This window comes from Peromyscus californicus, unplaced genomic scaffold (assembly GCF_007827085.1).
Source record: "Peromyscus californicus insignis strain IS unplaced genomic scaffold, ASM782708v3 Scaffold_6__1_contigs__length_162567912, whole genome shotgun sequence".
In the NCBI taxonomy this organism is placed as follows: Eukaryota; Metazoa; Chordata; class Mammalia; order Rodentia; family Cricetidae; genus Peromyscus; species Peromyscus californicus.
The window spans coordinates 130410089-130428379 of NW_026294584.1; the positions used below are offsets into that span (position 1 = coordinate 130410089).

At 45.0% G+C, this 18291-nt stretch overlaps 1 protein-coding gene across 2 annotated transcripts in view; it reads left to right on the top strand.

The window, feature by feature from the left end:
* The window catches only part of Mkrn2 (makorin ring finger protein 2), a 29166-nt gene extending 10986 nt beyond the window's left edge, over nucleotides 1-18180 (top strand). The window contains exons 2-8 of one of the 2 annotated variants that reach the window (XM_052721968.1): nucleotides 8541-8669; nucleotides 9538-9719; nucleotides 10672-10976; nucleotides 12936-13150; nucleotides 14202-14312; nucleotides 16851-16995; nucleotides 17131-18180. In XM_052721968.1, coding sequence (XP_052577928.1) covers nucleotides 8541-8669; nucleotides 9538-9719; nucleotides 10672-10976; nucleotides 12936-13150; nucleotides 14202-14312; nucleotides 16851-16995; nucleotides 17131-17268 — 1225 coding nt within the window. In that variant the 3' untranslated portion in view covers nucleotides 17269-18180. Of the gene's footprint in view, nucleotides 1-8540; nucleotides 8670-9537; nucleotides 9796-10671; nucleotides 10977-12935; nucleotides 13151-14201; nucleotides 14313-16850; nucleotides 16996-17130 lie in introns of those variants that run through there. The other variant, XM_052721969.1, reaches the window with a different exon arrangement.
* The last annotated feature ends 111 nt before the right edge of the window (nucleotides 18181-18291 follow it).

The following is an 18291-nucleotide window of genomic DNA, read 5'->3' on the forward strand; positions in this document are numbered from 1 at the left end:
AGGAGAGACACCTGTTAAAGCCAGCTGAGGAGAGACCAGAAACCGCTCAATGTCCCAAAGCTGAAAATGTAAAATGCTTGTTCAAATCTCCCGTTGCAAAAGCAAAAAACTTTGTTCAAACCTCCCGGGCAAGAATTTGTAAGCAAGTCTGGTAAAAGAGAACCAGTTGACTCTCAGACCCAAAAAGAACTATGGGAAATGACTGATATAAGGGAAATGATATAAAGGACTGATATAAGGAACTGATATTATGAACTGATATAAGGGAAATGCATTCTGGGAAAGGTAGTTTTTCCGCTAAAGATGGCGACATTGCCCTGAAACACTTTTTGTCAGCTCAAAAATACGTTCCTGGTAAACTTAATACAGCTTTTAGAAGAATAAGGAGGAAAAACATCTAAGAGTTTAAGTGTCAGTTCCAATGAAAAATTGAAAGGATACGGAACTAGGTGCTTCGAGGTTTGGGGCTCCGTTGGTAAAATGCCTTATTTACCCTAATAGCTGTGCAAAGTTTTTACCAAAAAGCTACCTATAAGAACAAACAAGCCACTTTAAAATCCTTAAAACAAGGGAAAGCAGTTTATACACTGAACGTTGTCTTAGATATGAAGAAACTTATGTTGAAATTAAAAAAGTTCTTTGCCTTTTGAACAAACTGCCTGCAATGAGTAATTCCTTTGCAAATCTAATAAGGAGACAAGGAAACAGGCATTCAAAAAAGAAATGACTGCTTTATAGATGGGAAACAAGCTTCAGAAAAGCTGTCTTACAAAAGAGTTGCTTCACCTGAAAGTTCCTTGTAAGAAATCAATGCTAAATATCACAGCTGCTAATAACATCAGGAGTTAAAGCTAATGAAGTGAAAATACTAAGTACAGTTCAGAGCTGTGCCACTTTTGGCTTTGCTAGCTCCTTTAGAAAAATACTTTATATCACCTAATAGCTATGCAGTATTTGGCGAAGAGCTTTACAGCAGCTAAATACGGTAATTTCACCTTCAGTGTGAAGTGAAGTTTTTCGGTAGAGCAAACCAAAAGTACTGCTGTAATAGAAACATTTGTCTGAATTGAAGCACTTAGGGGAACTATTATGAATTTGGGTGAAGGGACAGCCTCTAGTTAAAAACCGTTTACCGCTGACAGTGCATCTCTGCCGGTTCCGGAACGGCTGAGAGAACTGGCAACTTTGGAGTGTGGCTTCGTCCCAAAGATGTTACAGTCCCCTAACAACAAGTATCACAACTCTATAACAACAACACTCACTAAATCCCAGTGCTTTATAACAAAGCTGACTATAAACTCTAAACTTTAGAAATGATGTATGTACTTCCTGTCTAGTTAAGAGAATCTTTCTAATATAGTGATAATAATTAAGAGTAAGAAATAGAAAAAGATGAAAATAAGATATGTAAGTTTGTAAAAATTCTCTTGTTAGATCTGTGTTAAGAAATCTTTAGGTGTTTGCTAAGTTAAAAATATGCTAAAGTAGTTCTATAGTTTCCTTAAGGAGTATAAATAAGTAGATGTATAGAGTTCCTTTAAGCTTGTAGGAAGTAAAGATACTAATTGTAAATGTAAGTTTAAATAAGAAATATGATAAGTATATAAGAAGTAGTAAGAAATATATTTGCTAAAGTAGTTCTATAGTTTCCTTAAGGAGTATAAATAAGTAGATGTTAATACGTTATATGTGAGTTTGTAAAATGTTGAATGTGAGTCTAAATGCTTTGCAAGGCAAAAAATGTTATATGTGAGTTTGTAAAGTGTAAATGTTAAGTGTGAGTCTACTCTTAATGTATATGGTTGAAAGAACCTGAGACACGGAAGGAAGTGTCCTAGTAGACTGCAAAGTAGTCAGTCTGAGCAGTTTTCAAAAGCTCCAGAAGCCGCTAAGAAGCTAAGAATGGCGGACGCAAGAACCAGCACAAGGCATCCGCAGCTGAGATCCGTGGAAAATCAACGCAACACAGAAAAACCTGAGCTAACATCAAAAAACAAACAAACAAAAAAAAAAGGTGCGGTTTAAAATACTACTGTACCTAAAAAGGTCGGTCTGTGAGAACAAAAGTTGCAGAGACGCTTGTTTGAACTAAAATTGTTAACTGCAAAAAGTTTTGGTTGTAAAACGTCTCTTCATATTTGGAAGTGACGCCTGATACCAGAATTTATTCTTGTTTTAACTTTTTGAACTTAAAATGAGATAAAACTACAGAAAGATTTTGGTTCTGGATTTCTTCATATTTGGAAGGCTAGTACCAGAATTTATCATTTGAATTCTAGGACTTAATGAACTGAACAATAGATTTCATTGCAATGGGACAATTTTGAGTTTACTTACAGTAATGACCCAGAAACTGTTTTCTGGGACTGGTTTTGTGTTACAAATGGAACTGTTTAAATGGAAAAGTTTGGGTTTTCTAACCAGGCTTGAGATTTTGCTTAAATTATAAAGAAAAGGGGGAGAGTTAATATTCCTTAGTCTAATTTCAAAAGTTTGAGTGAGCCGGGCAGTGGTGGCGCACGCCTTTAATCCCAGCACTAGGGAGGCAGAGGCAGGCGGATCTCTGTGAGTTCGAGGCCAGCCTGGGCTACCAAGTGAGTTCCAGGAAAAGGCGCAAAGCTACACAGAGAAACCCTGTCTCGAAAAACCAAAAAAAAAAAAAAAAAAAAAAAAGTTTGAGTGGATTAATGTCATGTTTTTGTTAGTAAGAAATGCAAATGGGGTATACTAAGAGACTACTTTTAAAGTGTGTAAAGAGTTTTATTAAGAAACTGCTTTTGGATGTTTTGCTAAAAGTTTTCAAAGTGTTCATGGTTAGATTAAAAATATTGCTTTTCAATATGGGTCTGTAGGAATTGTATAAGTTTGGGTTCCTCTAACTAGGTTTGAGATTTTGTTTAAAAAATTATAAAAGGAGGAGTTATGAGGTTGAATTATGTTTGCAGAAATTATATTTACCCTATTGATATTAATGCACCCTGGTTTTGTGGAGTTAAAAAATATTTAAGTTTGATGTGAATACATCAAAGTTTTTCCTATGTTCTGTTAGCAAGAAAATTCAAATGATTGAGTTAAAGTTGTAAGACATAAAATTGTTAACTATATTTAGCACCATATATGCTAATTCAAATGATTCTGTTAAGAGTTTGCTTTGAGTTGTAAGATTGAGAAAATTGTGACTATGTATAGCAATATTTATGTTAACCTGTTAATGGTAATGATGAAGCTAAGGGATTCTTTAAGTTTGTAGTCGCCTTAAGAGTTGTTGGCTTAGAAAGGACTTGAGGCAGCTAAGACTGCTGTAGTCACCTTGGACCTAATTCAAAAGAGAAATGCCATCTATATCATCCTCTACTCCCATATTGGGAGGTGTAACAGCTTGGAGATTGCTGTAAGCCATTATAGTTATTTTTTATATATTAAGAAAGGGGGACCTGTGGGAGCCCATTCTCGGGTTCCTCGTGGCTTTACCCAGCAGGTCCGCATAGAGAGGATGATTAGGACCACGGGCCTGAGTGCAGGTGTCTGGGATGGTCTGCACTTGGCTGTGCTGGGGGAGGAGGTCTTTTGCTCCACCCCTTGGCGTCTCTATAAAAACCCTGGGGCAGAGACAGTCGGGGCCCATTGGAAAAGGTTCCAGGCCCTCTCGAGGCTATCCTTTATTTTCTGTTTATCTCCGCAAGATTCTCCGCAATAAATCCTTCTATCTAATATTTCCTGCTGCTGGCACTCAAGAAAACTCTGGGGAACTGTGGGGGTGGTGGGTAAACGCCCCACTCTCTCCCATTTTCCTCCTGGGTTGTATGTTCCTCTCATGAGTTCGAAGCCAAGATGGTTCATAGCCACTAATCATCCTTTATATGTTTCCTCCCCTCATGTGTTCCTCAGATTGTTATTTGTTTAGCGGATTGTGAGGAGGCTCCACCCACAAGTTAATTCCGAAAGGTTCTTTACCAAAAGGGAGGGGTGCAAGGTAAACCAGGCAGGCCAGTAGCAACACAGCTGGCTTTCGGTCAGGATCAAATCTGCTGGTCCACTTCGGCTGGTGGGGAAATTTCGTGTGTGTGTGTCTGTGTGTCTGTGTGTGTTTCCTTTTTTTCTACAAGGTGGTGTACGTAGCCAGTATGGCATTTAGCTGTGGCAGTCCTCCTCTTCAGCATCTCAAGTGCCTGGCCCTTGTGTTCTTAAGTAAATTTTTAAATATTCTTTTCCAGTAAAGCTGTTATGTTATAGAAAAGCATCTCTGAGCCTTTTGTGAAGGGATGTTTTACCTTCTTCAGGCCCCTCCTCCCAGCAGTGTTCATACCTGCAGGCTGCCAGCCTCACCGTAGGGGGTGTTCTGGAATCTCCAGAAAGCCTGGCCTGAGCAGCAGAGTTACAGCTAACACTAAGGTGACCTGGTGAGCACTGGTAGCATGGTTCCCGTCTAGGCTCCCAGCAGGCCTGCCCACACCTCACCTCTCTGCCCTTTCTTTCTGGCCCGTTTTCTTCCATGCAGCATGAACTTCTAGTCTCTCCTTCGCTGGCCATCTGTGTCTCCTGTCGCTGCTTCCCCAGCACTCAGCCTGCACTTGGAAGGTTACATCAGTGTGACTTGTCCCTGTCCTTTACAGACCTTCATAAGAGTTGCACTCTGGGGAGCCTGAATAAGACTGAACTGAACAGTGTACACTGCACCCAGTAGTTTACAAGCACCATCAGCACTTTGTTACTACAAAGGTGGTTATGTAATGTGTTCATGTAGAAATGTGGGGAAGTGCAGGTGCTGAAGTCAGGAAAGTGCCCCATGATGGCCTGGATTCCACCACCCTATTGTAGCATCACCAGCTTTTAAAGTTTCCACCCCTTTATTTATATATTGAGCTTATCCCAGGTACCCGCCCACCCTCTTTTTTAACCCTTCTGTGAGTCCCCTTATTCTAGACAGTTCAATACTTCTATGGATCACCAGTCTTAGCACAATAGTTTATGTTCATAATATTTTTAGACAAAATGAGGTCCTGTATATGGAATTTTTAAAGAATATTGTATGTCCTGGTTGGTTTTTTGTTTGTCAACTTAACACAAACTAGAGTTACATGGGAAGAGGGGTCTTGAGAATGCCTCCATCAGACTGGCCTGTAGGTCTGCTTTTTCTTGATTAGTAATTGATGTGAGTTCAGCTCACTGTGGTCAGTGCCACCCCTGGGCAGTATAAGAAGGTAAGCTGAGCAAGCCAGTCAGCAGTGTTCCTGCCTTGAGTTCCTGCCCTCAGTGAACTCATTGGAACTCAGTGGTGGACTGCCGCCTGAGAATTGAAAGCTGAATAAACCCTTTCTTCCTCATACATCATGGTGTTCATTTTAGTAGAAACCCTAAAAAACATTGTGATAAAGTGAATCTAATATAGCTTAAGCTTTGCCAGGGCGCCCATGTTACAGTTCTGTGGCCTTGGTACATTTTCAGTTATGTAAGTAATCTCCAGAGTTCTGCCTGTGAGACAAAAATACTATGTTGAACTCCAGTCTCCCCGCTTAACTGCCAGCAGTCCCTCTGCTTTCTGCCTTGATGAATTTAACTGTTCAAAGTACCTCCTCACATGTATCTGTTGTGATGGCTTATTTCACTTAGCACAGTGTCCTTACGGCTCATTCATGTAGTTTTGAGTTGGAAATGTTTTCCTTTTTAAGGCTGAATAATATTCCATTATATGTACATACTACTTTTGTGGGTTTTGTGCATGGATTATTATTATTATTTTCTTTCTTTCTGTCTTTCTTTGTCTTGGGGGTTTTGTTGTTTGTTGCTGTTTGCTTTTGATTTTTCAAGACAGGGTTTCTCTGTAACAGCTCTTGCTGTTCTGGAACTCTCTTTGTAGACCAGGCTAGCCTTGAACTCAGATCAGCTTGCCTCTGCTTTCTGAGTACTGGGTTTAAAGATGTGAGCCACCATGTCTGGCTATATGATGTTTTATAATCTGTAGGTGGAGTTTTCCTGTTCCGACCACCTGCTCCCAGATAACTTACTCAGAGACTTAATATAAATTATAAATGCTTGGCCAATAGCTCAGGCTTGTTACTAACTAGCTCTTACAAGTTTTCCTATTTCTGTTAATCTGTGTGCTGCCCTGAGGCTCTTGGCTTTTACCTCTATCCCATTTTGTGTATCTGACTCATTTTCCATCTGGCTGTCAACTCCTCTGACTCTGCCCTTCCTCATCCCATCATTCTCCGTTTGGCTTTCCTCGCTTAGCCTTTCAGCTGTTGGCCAGTCAGTTTGTTTATTAAACCAATCATAGTGACATATATTCACACAGTAAGTTTACCAAAGGATTATTTCACAGCAATAATCTGTTCTTTTCAGCTGTATTCAATTTATTGTGTTTTTATGTATTCTTTATTTGGGGCTTAAGGGATGGGTCATCATGGACCCCCCATGTAGCCAAGGGTGACCTCGAACTGCTCCACCTCCAGAGTGCTGACATTACAGGCAGCAAGTACTGTCGCTTGCAGTGATGCTCCTCATGCCAGCTGGTGAACACACTGCCAGCTGGGTTGTTTCACCAGCCCCAGTAAATGTTCATTTTACCGGCTAGTATGGACTGTGGCCTAGTCCATACTCAAGACTTCAGTGCATTGCCTCAAACATCTTTACATCTTTTATCATCTTTTGAAGCCAGATGGTGACCAGATGTGAATGCTGCACCTGGTTACTAACCATCCCGTGTTCTGCCTGATTGTCTAGCCACCCCCCCACCCCCTGTCTCTGTCTGTCTTGAAATGTTTATTGAGGTGTAACTTATAAAAACTTGTTAGAAATGTCAAAGGTTGGGGTTTTTTTTTTGTTTTTTTGTTTTTTTAGGTTTTGTCACCAGTTCATTTTGAATATGTATGTCCACCATCCCAGAGCTATCCCTTGTACCCAGTGCACACTCTGGTTCCCCTTCTCTTTTTACTTTTATTTATATGTGTATATTATATGATTTGCCTACATGTATAACTATGCACCATATGCATGCAGTACCTGAGGAAGCCAGAAGAGAGTGTCAGGTCTCCCTAGAACTGGAATTACAGGTGGTTAGCTGCCATATGGGTGTTGGGTGGGAATCAGACCCAAGTCCTCTGGAAGAGCTCTTAACCATTGAACCATCTCTCTAGACCAGTGGTTCTCAACCCTCCTACTGCTGCGACCCTTTAATACAGTTCCTCATGTTGTGGTGACCCCCAACCATTAAATTATTTTGTTGCTACTTCATAACTGTAATTTTGCTACTGTTATGAATCGTAATGTAAGTGTCTGATATATAGGATATCTGATAATGTGACCCCCAAAGGGGTTGAGACCTGCAGGTTAAGAACCACTCACACACCTTTTTAGTTTTTTGAGACAGAGTTGATCAGGCTGGCCTTGAACTCAGAGATCCGCCTGTCTGCCTCCCGAATGCTGGGATTAAAGGCATGTGCCACCACTGCCGCTGCCACCACCACCACCCAGCTGACCAGGTCTATTTTCTTTTAAGTCAAGATCTCCTGTGTAAGCTGGCTTCAGATTTGTTATGTTGCTAAGGATGACATTGAATTTCTAATCCTCCTGGCTCTTCTGAGTGCTGGGACTATAGGCATGTACCACGACATCTGGTTTATTCTGTGCAGGGAATGGAACTCATGGCTTAGCACATGCTAGGCAAGTACCTTACCAACAGAGCTAAATCCCCAGCCTCCTGAGAGTGATAGGATTTCAGACTGTGCCACCGTGCCCAGCATCACTTGTGTCTTTGGATGCCACTCTCTTGGGGCTCATTGCAGCAACCTCGTGAAGTAGTAGCTGGTGTCATCACTTACAGGTGAAACAGCAGGATAGGGAAGAAGGCTTTGTGACTTGGCCTGAGCCGAAGACTTTCTCACACCAGTCAGTCATGTGGGTTTTCCCAGTTATGAAACTCATATCTTACATACTTAACATAAATCAAGAGCTTATCCACATAGAAGGGTTTTGAAAAATATTTTCTGTGTATGAATGTTTACTTGCATGTATGTGTGTGTACCACATGCATGCAGTGACCAGAGAGACCGAAGGAGGGCATCAGATCCCCCTGAGACTGGAGTTTCACATGGTTGTTAGCTGAGATGGGTGCTGGGAACAGAGGCTGGGTCCTCTGCAAAAGCAGAAAGTACTCGTAACCGCTGAATCATCTCTCCATCCCCCATATAGAAACTTTTTGAGGTCATTTTTCTTCTAAAAAGCTAGTCTTAGCCGGGCAGTGGTGGCGCACGCCTTTAATCCCAGCACTCGGGAGGCAGAGCCAGGCGGATCTCTGTGAGTTCGAGGCCAGCCTGGGCTAACAAGTGAGTTCCAGGAGAGGCGCAAAGCTACACAGAGAAACCCTGTCTCGAAAAACCAAAAAAAAAAAAAAAGCTAGTCTTGGGTCATTGTGATTCATGTAAAATCACTTTGTTTAGAATCAAGGAAAGTGAGGGCAGTATGGGCGGGGCTGGCGTGTTAGTGCTGGAGAGTGCTGCTTTCCCAGGCGGGACTCAGCTCTTCTTTGCTTGTCTCCTCAGGTATTTTATGCATGGTGTGTGTCGCGAAGGCAGCCAGTGCCTATTCTCACATGACTTGGCGAACAGCAAGCCATCCAACATCTGCAAATACTACCAGAAGGGCTACTGTGCCTATGGTGCACGCTGCAGGCAAGGCTGCCACAGCTGTGGCTACTGGAGTGAAGCTGTGTGTGGAGAGTGGGGGTTGTGTTTGGTATTATTGACAGCTTTATGCCACCCAGGCTGACTTCAGACTTGCTATGTAGCCAGGGCTGGCTTTGAACTTCGGATCTCTTGCCTCCACCCCCGGTGGTAGGAACACAGGTGTATGCCATATGCCTGCCTGAGCATGGGTATTGATGAGGGGAAATTTTAAATTTAAAATTGTACTTAGAATATTAATAATTTGTGTCTTGCTTTTAAATCCCGTATAAACACACCCTAGACTTTCCAATTGCCACCAGCCCATCCTCTCATCATGGTTTTTTTATGTCATGAGGTGGTATGCCATTTATTTTAAAGCCATTTCCAGTTCAAGCTTGAGTGACTTCTGGCATGGAGGCTCATGGCATTTGTGCACACACAACCCTGTTGCACCAGGCTGGACAACAGTGTGAGGTGCTCCACACTTTGGAGAACAGAGCCTATCTAGTCCTCGATGTCTGGCAGAGCTCTAGAGTTTGAGTCAGCCACCTGCTCTTTCCCAACCCATCCACCCACCCATCTGTGCGTCCTGGAGAGTCCTTCCCAAAGGGCCTCCTGGTGGCACAGATGTCAAGGGCTCTCTCTTGGTGTCCTGGGCAGTGGATGGGTTCCTGTCAGTCCTACTGGGACACTTAGGTGTGGGGATAGGTAGCAGGTTCCATGGCCCCAATAGCCTTTTCTGTTTGAGAGTACAGAGACAGACCCTTCCCCACCTGGATGAGTCCAGCTGTTGGTGGCTAGGAGTGTGGGTAGTGGGGGGGGGGGGGCAGTGCTGGGCCTGCATGACCATGATACATTGTCATGTTTTGTTCAGATATGATCATACAAAGCCCCCAGCTGCAGCAGGTGGAGCTGTGGGCCCTGCACCCCACTCTTTGCCCTCCCCAAGCTTGCCCAGTCCTCACCCTTCTCCTGACATCGCCACATCTGTTATGAGGACACATTTGCATGAACCAGGGAAGCGGGAGAAGAAGACACTGGTGCTCAGGGACCGCAGTGAGTGACTGCAGCCTTCCATACCTGGGGGAGGCGGGGAAGCGGGAGAAGAAGACACTGGTGCTCAGGGACCGCAGTGAGTGACTGCAGCCTTCATACCTGGGGGAGGCGGGAAGCGGGGAAGCGGCATGTGGGCCTTCGTGCCGCTTTCAGACCTCCCTAGGAAGCTCCCGGGGTGTCAAGTGTTGAGTTGAAAACAGGCTGCAGAGGTTCGGGGGTGCATTTCCACAGCTGGGTGTCAGAGTGGTCTTTTGTCACCATGAAGTTGCCTCATCACCACTGATGAGAAGCTGCAGGCTATTCATTTTGAAGCTGGGTGGGATTTTTTTTTTTATTTTGTCTTTTGTTTTTGTTTTTTTGAGATAGAGTGTCTCTGTGTGGCTCTGGGTGTCCTGGAACACTCTCTGTAGACTAGGCTGGCCTCGAACTCACAGAGATCTGCCTGGCTCTGCCTCCCGAGTGGTGGGATTAAAGATGTGTGCTACCACCGCCAGGCTGAAGCTGGGTATTTTAATGGAGGGGCGTGTGACTCTCTTCTTGTTTGGTGCCATGCCCTGGTAGTGACTGCTTTAGGGATTTCAGGAGCCTCTTCAGATACAGGGCAAGGAAGGGGTCTAGGCTGAGACCAGGTTTGAGAAGGAAGTCAAGTGGCTTTTGTGCTGCTGGGCCTCAGGAAGGTTTCCTAGCTCTTGGGGTTGTTCCTCTCGGGGTTTCATGTGTTGGGGTGGTTTAGCATTAAATAGTCTATGTTGACACCTTTGTGTTCTATATAAAAAAGACCCCATTCTCTTCTGTTCTGCATGGCAAGCCCTTGACCACCTGGCCATCCCGCAGGCTCTGCACTCTTGTTCTTGGGCCTGCTTTTCCCTAGCTGTTCCTAATTGGGCCTAGTAGCTGACGTGAAGGTGAGCCCGTTCTCATGTGTGTGTGTATGTGTGCATTTTGTGTTGAGATCTCACTGGCCTGGCTGAAGAGAAGACTCTCCCGAGCACAGTGACTAATCCAGGTGGCTGCAGTGACCCTCAGACCAGCCCAGAGATGAAGCCCCACTCCTACCTAGATGCCATCAGGAGTGGCCTAGATGACTTGGAGGCCAGCAGCTCCTACAGCAGTGAGCCGCAGTTGTGCCCCTATGCTGCTGCTGGGGAGTGCCGGTTTGGAGATGCCTGTGTCTACCTGCATGGGGACATGTGTGAGATCTGCAGGCTTCAAGTCCTGCACCCCTTTGACCCAGAACAAAGGAAAGCTCATGAGAAGGTAACTTGAAAGCCTTGCATGAACTCGTTTTAAGAACCCTGAGTGTACCACAGGCCGGAGTCTCACAGCCGTCTTTGTGCCAGGACTGCCTGTGTTGTGTACTGACTTACTGTACTCGGTTTTCAAGCTCTTTTCCTGTTGCCAGTTGATCAGTTTTTGATTAATTAGAACACAGAAGAATAAGAAGTATTAGAAATGCAAAGTTTAGGACTGGAAAAATGGCTCACCAATTAAGAGCACTTGCTGCTCTTGCAGAGGACCAACATTCACTTCCTAGCACCCACTTTGGGGTCTGACATCCCCTTCTCACTTCCATAAGAACCTCATGCGTGTATACACACAACACACGCACACACATGTACACACGAATTATAGTGAAAAGGAAATAATTAAGCTTTAAGAAATGCAAAGTAGTGCTGGAAAGCTGGCTCAGTATTAAGAGTACTGGTTGCTCTTCCAAAGGACCTGGGTTCAATTCTCAGCACCCACATGGTAGCTCATAACTGTCTGTAACTCCAGTTCCAAGGGATCCAAGACCCTCACACAGACACCCATGCAGGCAAAACACCAGTGCACATAAAATAAAAATAAATCAGGGACTGGCGAGATGGCTTAGTGGTAAAGAGCACTAGCTGCTCTTCCAGAGGACCCGGGGTTCAATTCCTAGCACCCACGTGGCAGCTCACAACTGTAACTCCAGTTACAGGGGATCCGACACTCTTACACACATATACATTCAAGCAAAACACAAATGCACATAAAATAAAAATTAAAAAGAAATAAATCATTTTTTAAAAAGCATGAATGTGTTCATCTCACAGAACATTGAGTACATTCTTTAAGAAAACTAATGAGTAAAAGAAATACAAAGTAAAGAAAACAGCTCCAACTCAGGAGCACATATACCTGTGCCTGCCTTCTATACCACATGTACACCCAATCTCTCACACATCCCTCGGTTTACATATCTCTGTGGTTGGGATCCAGTTAGCCAATATTTTGAAAACTTTGAAAAACCTTTATTGTGGACATTTCTTTAAAGTGTGTGTGTGTGTACACGTGTACGTACCTGTAGAGGTGAGAGAGTTGTAGAATCCTTGAGCTGGAGTTACAGGCAGTGTTAAGCTGCCCGATGAGGGTACTAGGACCAAATTGAAGTCCTTTGGAAGATCATCAAGAGCTCTTAACTGCTGTGCCATCTCTCTAGTCCCTTTGATCATGAACTCTTGGGAGCCAAGTGTTGAAAGGTTATGAATGTCCTGGCGTCTGGAGGCTATGCCTTACATCAGGCTCTGCTCGTTCCAGAGTTATGAAGATGGATTAGAGAAGGGAAGAAGCTCAGGGTTACAGTGTTAGAGGCCAGGTTCCCTCCTAAGGACTTGGTAATTATGCGGAATAAAGTGGTCATGGCCTCTCTGACAGAGAAGGCCTGTGTCCCAGGAGGGCTGCTAATGCACATGTCAGCAGACAGCATTCCGGGCAGTCCAGCTTCCATGGGACGGTGGAGTAGCAAGCTGTGGAACTCAGATTGGGTCTGATCTTCATCCACGTGCAGAGGGCACTGTTATATGCACTCAGCTCTGAGAGCAGGGGCCTGGGTCTTCTCATCCGCCTTCGTTCACTTGAATTCATTTAGCTCAGTCACAGTTACTTGGCATTTCCTGTATTGTTGTGGCATGGAATAGGCACAACATCCAGAAGAGCCAGGAGACCTACAACTCCCACAGTGACCTAAGTGTTCTAGAACTCCATGGCTGCTAAACTGGTAGTGACCATATTCTACTAGGGAACCTAGGACAAGGACAAGGTGGCTTGAGGTCCACTTTGTGGTCAGATCTTTGTGTCCTGAATTCAGGGACTGTGGGTACTGTTTTTAACAGCTACTGTGACTATGTGACTGAGCAGCTCCTGGGATCTTGGCCAAAGAGAACCTAAAGCTTCCCTCCCTGTCGTCCTCAGATGTGTATGTCGACATTTGAACACGAGATGGAAAAGGCTTTTGCCTTCCAGGCGAGCCAGGACAAAGTGTGCAGTATCTGTATGGAGGTGATCTTGGAGAAGGCGTCTGCTTCTGAGAGGAGGTTTGGCATTCTCTCCAGCTGCAGCCACACCTACTGCCTTTCCTGCATCCGCCAATGGAGATGCGCTAAACAGTTTGAAAACCCGATCATAAAGTGAGTGCAGCTGGGTTTCTCTGCGGGCATGGGGACTGCTGCCCTCTAGAGCTCAGGCCCCAGCTGTGTGAGCTTGTACAAGTCATCCTTCCAGGCCCGTCTGTCTTAAATGACAGCCTTTTCAATCTCTCCATGTTGGGGAAATTGCAAAACCAAAAGTTGTTGCTGGCTGGGTTCTGTCTTGCAGACCGAATGGACTCCGGACAGTCATTGTATCTGCCTTAGGCTAGTTGCCTTGTAACATTTTCATGCTTTGGGGTTTTTTACCTTGATAAAGGGTTGAAGCTCCCTTGGAATATGACTCCTGTGCACTTCCTACTGCCTGGTGCACGTTGTCGGGGCACCTGCCTCTGCGGCAGCTTCACTGAGATAGAAGAATACAGTTCTGCAGTGTCTAGTACTTTCCAGAGTTGCTCAGCTGACATGCAGTCTAGTTTCAGAAACCTCGTCATCCCCCATTCCTGTTGTCTTCTGTCAGCCCCCAACCTAGGTTTTTTCTCCACAAATACCTTACTCTGCCCGTCATTACGCATGGCCTTTGCCTTAGCAAGTGTTCCCAGGGCCACCCCTGATGAGCATGCTGTATGGGTGACAAGTGCTCTGACTGAGAAACAGCTTGTAATCTACTCACCAGCTAGTGGGCACTCATACAAGTCTAGACCCCAGGAGTGTCACAGTAGCTTGGCATCTAACTGAAGCTATTTCCTACTCTTACCTGCAGATAAGGATTCCAGTTTCTTTACATCCTCTCCAACACTTGCCTTTATTTCTAATCTGAGCTGTCCCAGGAGTAAAGTATATCTTACTGTCATCTTGCCTTCCATAGTCACTGAGGATAATGAGCATTGTTTGTGTGATTATTGGCTGTCCTGGATGAATGCTCAGATCTCTTTTTCTTACTGAGTTGAACCTTTTCATCAGCACAGGCTGCTCTTAGATGGTGGTGATGGTGTCTCTGGCCGTGCATTTGAACAAGGGGTTTCAGAGTGGAATGTGCAAAGGACTCGTGATACTATTTTCCCCTTACAAACCTGATTTGTTTGTTCTTCAGGTCTTGTCCGGAGTGCCGTGTGATATCAGAGTTTGTAATTCCAAGTGTGTACTGGGTAGAAGATCAGAATAAAAAGAATGAGTTGATTGAAGCTTTCAAACAGGGAATGGGGTAAGTGCCTTCATTTCACAGGGGTCCTGGCACCCGCCTGGCTGGGTGGGGTGGAGCCTCTGTCAGCTTCAGGTTTCCCGAGAATGTGGACCTGGTGGGTGGATCTCAGAGCTTCTCGCTCCTGTCAGGCACTTTGCTGGGTGGGCTCTGAGCTGCAGAGCAGAGCGCAGCCTTGAGGAAGCAGATGAGTTCTAAGATGAGCACTGATGCCTGGTGCTTAGATGAACTTGGCATCTCTCATTTTCCATGCATTTACCAGGTGTCTGCTGAGGATCTGCCATCTCGCAGGCCTTGTCCATTGCAGGGGACATGTCACTCACACAGCTCACACTGACAGTGCCTCACACAGCTCACACTCTAGCAGAGGACAGTAATGAGCAGGAAGGTGCAAGATGAGGACTGACCCCCACGCGCTTGTCATGCTACTTAACACACTCTGTTGCCTAGCCTGGCCTCAACCACCGACCTCAGCCGCCCTGGTGTTAGGATTACAGGCATGCACAACCACATCTGGCATCTTTTTAAAAGAAATACTTTTCTAGGAATTTCTCACAGAATATTCCTGTTGCCTTGTATCTGTCCTTTGTCATTTGTATTATGAATAATGTGTGTTGTATTTACATATTACAAAACCCACAAGGCAACATCAGATTTGCCCTTTAAAACTCGCTTTTCTGTTTGTTCTTTTTTGTTGTTTTTATCGAGAGAGGCTCTCACTGTGTAGCCCTGGCTGGCCTGGAACTCGTAGACCCACCTGCCTTTGTCACCCACGTACTAAAATCAAAGGCTTATACCATCATGCCTGGCCAAAAGTCACTTTTTTCCTTAAGTTTTTTTTGTTTTTATTTTTGTTTTTTTGTCTTTTTCCTGTTGTTTTGAAAGTTTTTATGTTTATCTAATTACTGTAGCTTAATATTTACCCATTTTACCATTTTTTCCCTCCTGTCATATGATTATCCATCCACAAGAGGGCAGATGCAGCAGGACAGAGCTGGCTGGGCTTAGAAAGATGCTGTGCTGGTTAGAAGTCGCCTCCATGCTGCTGTCCTTGCCTGGCTGTGCGTCCCTTTGGTGGATGTTCTTGAGCATTCTCCAGAACATGAGCTTCTGCCCAGTGCCACCAGGCAACAGAGAGATGAGTGAGATCATCAAAGTGTGACACGGCAGTGTGGTGGCAGATTTCATTAGTGACCTAAGGCAGAACAGAGAAGGCACTTGGGTCTCCCTTGGGTGCAAGAAGAAAGCTTTGTGGAGCCCTGAATACCCTATCCTGTGGGTGGGCATCACAGCTCCACTGTGGTCCTTTGAAGGGGCTAGAGACTAGTGGGGATGGGAGGACGTCAAGGAAGACATGACTGGCAGGCAGGCAGAGTGGGGCCTAGGGAAGGCAGGGTTTCTGGTTTTTTGTTGTGGTTGGTTGGTTTTGATTTTGTTTGGTTTGTTTTTTGTTTGCTTGGGGTTTTTTGTTTGTGGTTTTTGTTGTTATTGGTGGTGTTTTGTCTTTGTTTTGGCTGAGATAAGGTTTCTCTGTGTAACAGCTTTGGCTGTCCTGGAACTCACTCTGTAGACCAGGCTGGCCTCGAACTCAGAGATCCGCCTGCCTCTGCCTCTTGAGTGCTGGGATTAAAGACATGCGCCACCACCTCTGGGCCATTTTTGTTTTTGTTTTTTTCTTTTTGAAAAAAGGGTTTCTCTGTGTAGCCCTGGCTGTCCTGGAACTAGGCTGGCATCAAACTCATAGAGATCCACCTGCCTCTGCCTCTCGAGTGCTGCTTGAGTGATTAAAGATGTGCACCACCATCACCCGGCAGGTTTGTTTTTGATACAGCGTCTTATTTATAGCCCTGTTTGGGCTGGAACTATCTGTAGACTAGACTGGCCTCAAAACTCATTGAGACCTTCTTGTTTCTGCTTCCTAAGGTTTGGGATTACAGGTGTAGGCCACCATGCCCAATGAGGAGGCAGTTCTGGGGCTAGTGAAAGGGCCCTTAGAGACCTGAGAGTTTACTACTATTTATTTATTTATATAAAAATATAAAATCCCAGAACAGTGGAGAAGGGTCAAAGGTACAAGGAAGAGTTAAGCTAGGCTCTAAAAGTAGAAGGCACCCACAGCTTCAGGCATCTAAGACCTGCTTCACCAGGCTGCCCTCTCGCTTTGTCAGAAGTTTTGACCAGGAGGAAAGGAAACTAACTCACTTGCTTTGGAGACTTGGGCAGAGCTGGTGAATCAGCTTCAAACATGGGCACCTGGAGTACCCAGGCCTCGCTCAGCCCTGGTGCAGAGGCACTGGAGCAGCTAGCATTGCGGGGAGGGCCGTCCTTGCTACTGAGCACTGCAGCCTCCACGCAGTGCATCCCAGCAGCTTTGCCCAGCTTGGAAATCAGAATCCCAGCTGTGACTTCAACAAGTCGCTTCACTTCTCCCAGCACAGGTTTCGCCAGTGTCACAGGTGGGGCCGCAGGAAGACTGTAGCTGTTCCTTATTTTCATCGGTCTTTGACTGATTGATTTATTGTGTGTGTGTGTGCTTTTCAGGAAAAAGGCATGTAAATACTTTGAACAAGGCAAGGGGACCTGTCCCTTTGGAAGCAAGTGCCTTTACCGCCATGCTTACCCTGATGGGCGACTGGCAGAGCCAGAGAAACCTCGGAAGCAGCTGAGTTCTGAAGGCACTGTGAGGGTAAGCTGGTTATGCCCAGGCCCCTCCCAAACACTTTGGCAGCAGAGCAGTGGGGTCAACAAAAGCAAAGCAAGCTAGCACTCAGTCTGCTGCCATCTCCACTGACCCAGGCGTGCTTTTTGGCTGTTTTTGCAGTTCTTTAACTCAGTGCGGCTTTGGGATTTTATCGAGAACCGAGAAACCCAGCATGTCCCTAGCACCGATGATGTCGACGTGACAGAGCTTGGAGACCTCTTCATGCACCTTTCTGGAGTAGAATCATCAGAACCCTAGAATCAGTGCTGACACTGATTTCGGGCTCTGTGGTCACAACTTTCCAAGGCAGGGTGCGAAAGCCTCTGTCACCGACCCAAGGTAGCATGTACCTGGATGTAAGTGTGGTAGCAAATCCCCTTGGTCTCTTCATGCTCCACTTTCACAGCCCTGGTGAAGGGAAGGACATAAGATAACCAAGTCCATGGAATCACTACGTTTAGAGTTGGGCTCTTAGTTGTACCTCCAGCCCCTTTACCGGGGACCAGCTATGTGGTCCAGCTGTTTTAATTGATTGCTTTTAAATGAAACCCAACTGCCATCTTTCTTTTGTGACTTTCTTAAGCAACAGTAAACTTGGAGCTGCTCATTAAAGCAGCAGATCTGTTTTTCTTACCAAGGCGTCGCCAGCCCTGTAGAGGGCTCCTCTGCAGTGACCAATCTCTAATGTAGTGTGTTGTGAGCCTTGGAATTTATACACCTCTGTAGAACACGTGGTCATGTTGGTGCTGCACTACAGCATAGATTCTTACTGCTCTGAGGATGGTCAGGCTTGATTTAGTTCCCTCCAGAGTCCCAAAGCAGTTGACAGTTAAAGGGTGGGTCCTATAATGATAGAAACCCTATCTATAAAGGTCTCCAGGGAAACTCCATCGCCATCCTCCCCTTATAGTGAGAGAGAGCATAAGACACTGAGGCATCACAATTCAAACTGCCTGTTCTCGCCTGTAAAGTAGGCCCTACTCTACGCTGTTTTTGTGGTCTTGACCCACAGTCATTCATACCTGAGGGGACGTGAAGCCAGCCAAGACAGCTGGATTGTAAATGTAGTGCGTATAACTTTGTAAGTCACAGCAAGTTTGTTCTAAACCTAAATTTATTTTTGTAAAAAGCTCTGTAGATCTCAGATATTTTATAAATGCACTCCTTATAGTGTGTGTGTATGTGTGTTGGGGAGGGTATTACCTGTCTGCTTTTTACTCAGCTGTTCATATAACTGCAGAAAAGGCTCACACAGCACAGACCCTCCTTGAGTTTTACACA